The following is a 2,126-nucleotide window of genomic DNA, read 5'->3' on the forward strand; positions in this document are numbered from 1 at the left end:
CAAATATAACTTATAGTAATATTGTAAGTATTTTTTTAAACCTATATTTTCTTAGATTTGAAATTAATTTTCAGAACATAAACCATTAACATAACATTAACTGCATACCCGAATGTAATATAATGAGGTGGAAGACGGTCTAATTACTGCATGAAAATAACCTATTCTGAAAACATCGAGAATATTGGTTTGTCCAGGAAATAACATATGAAAAATATGTTCACAAAAGTTAATAAAAATTTGAATACAAAAGAAAAAATTGATTTTTTGGAAAAGTTATCAATTTTCTTCAGAAAAGTGATAGTCTAAAAACCAGACTGAGAAACATATGAGTTAAATCTATAACAAAGTAGCAGTAACAGTGCTCAATAAAGAAAAAATTAAAACATATATATATTATTTGTGTTTGTATGATTAATTTATTATCTTCATTAATTGAAATTTAAGATTCAGATTCGATTTGTTACAGATACAAGGCAACAAGTTGAACATCGAAATTCCTTAAATTATACTGAAATTGGTTTAAAGTTTCTTGAGAAGAACCCAGATTATTGGACTGACTATTATAATTATCCAAGTCAAGGAGAAAAAAATGGACAGATGAAGATCATGGGGCACTAGATAGACCACCAGAAATGGACGTAAGACTTCCAGCAGGTAGATATCGAGAGAAAACTCATTACAAGCCTTATCCTTGGCCCCATAATCGACCCGAGACACACAGACACAGTTCTGTGTCAATGGGTGATTCACATGATGATCAGTACCCACCTTATTACACTTTTAGAAAAACTGTTCATCATATCGATCCTCCTAGTGCACAGATGAGGTATAACTACCCGTATGATGACAGAGTAAGTTCATCACCCGGAGATCCAGATGGTTATCACAAAAGCGACAGATGGCAAGAGCCTGACCCATACAGCCAAGACTGGCATGACTGGCAAGATTGGTATGGTGAGCCAGAAGAGTGGTATGCAGAAAAGCCAAGAGCTCCAACCTATCAGCCTTATCTACAAAATGGACATAGATTACCTTATGACAGAAGGTACTTACATAGACGCAGAACAAATGAAGCAAAAAATCACTCAGATTTAAAAAAAAGTGAGTACATACTTGGTATTTAATCCAATAACTTTCATTCGACTACAATGATAATTTTAACCCTTGTTAAAGGTTTCTTTAACATTCCAAAGTTACATAATATTTTAATATATTAGGCTTACAACTACTATGGTAATAATCTAAATAATCCTGTTATATTATAGAGTAATGGATAGATTCTTGATGTTAAAACTGTTAAAGTACATTCAGTCAGAAATTATGTAAACTATTGTGATAATAAGTACTGTTTATGTGATAACTAGCTGAGACCTGCAAAACATTTGTGGTGTTATGTATTAAAATTTCAAATAGTCTGAAATTGAGTTAACTGATAAATTTAAATTTAGTAGTTAAATTGAACTTTGGATTTAATAGTTAAGTAAAAGCCGATATATAGTCAGTTTATGATATTTGTCAACAAGATTGATACACACAGTTTTATTTTTTAACACAAATATGTTTTAATATACACAGAACAATACACTTTACAATAACAGTTATTACAAACAATGATTTATATACAAAAGTTTCACAAACTTACAAACAATATAAAGTCTTCTTTTTAGTCTGGAACTTCTTAGATATCTTATCGAGAGTTCACGATGAGCGAGTCGATTACGAGTATAATTAAGGTATCATTCACTTAATGGGAAGCTAGCTAGATTTGTCCTCTGTAATTTACTAGCCACACACACACCAGGTTTTCCACCGTGACGTTATGTACTGTTTTCATAAAAATACTAATGTCCGATGAGAATCCACTGAAGTTAAATTATTTGTAACGTTCGGACTTTGTAAATGCTCCTGGTCAAATATCTGAAGTTTTCCGATTGATAAGCATTATAACAATCACAGTTATAGCTTCCAAAGTTTATGGCACACTGACTCTAGCAAACTAATAATAGATGCTCTCTCTTTGGCACGTTGGTTATATTTATAGGCATGTGGAGGTTTTCTAGAAATTTCAGTTTTACATAACAATACTGGCACCAACACAAGCATTTACGTACACATGTTGATTC

At 31.7% G+C, this 2,126-nt stretch overlaps 2 protein-coding genes across 3 annotated transcripts in view; both read left to right on the plus strand.

Moving 5' to 3' along the window:
- LOC106468446 overlaps nt 1–2,126 on the plus strand; it is a 33,075-nt gene that overhangs the window by 23,457 nt on the left and 7,492 nt on the right. The window contains exon 12 of one of the 2 annotated variants that reach the window (XM_022396780.1): nt 470–647. The exons of the other annotated variant lie outside the window; for it this stretch is intronic. Within the exon in view, the coding sequence (XP_022252488.1) occupies nt 470–621 (152 nt within the window). The 3' untranslated portion in view covers nt 622–647. Of the gene's footprint in view, nt 1–469; nt 648–2,126 lie in introns of those variants that run through there. 2 annotated transcript variants of the gene reach the window in all.
- LOC111088029 overlaps nt 617–2,126 on the plus strand; it is a 2,359-nt gene continuing 849 nt past the window's right edge. The window contains exon 1 of the mRNA XM_022396783.1: nt 617–1,108. Coding sequence (XP_022252491.1) covers nt 636–1,108 — 473 coding nt within the window. The 5' untranslated portion in view covers nt 617–635. The remainder of the gene's footprint in view (nt 1,109–2,126) is intronic.

The sequence above is a fragment of the Limulus polyphemus genome, unplaced genomic scaffold, assembly GCF_000517525.1.
Source record: "Limulus polyphemus unplaced genomic scaffold, Limulus_polyphemus-2.1.2 Scaffold3010, whole genome shotgun sequence".
NCBI classification, from domain to species: Eukaryota; Metazoa; Arthropoda; class Merostomata; order Xiphosura; family Limulidae; genus Limulus; species Limulus polyphemus.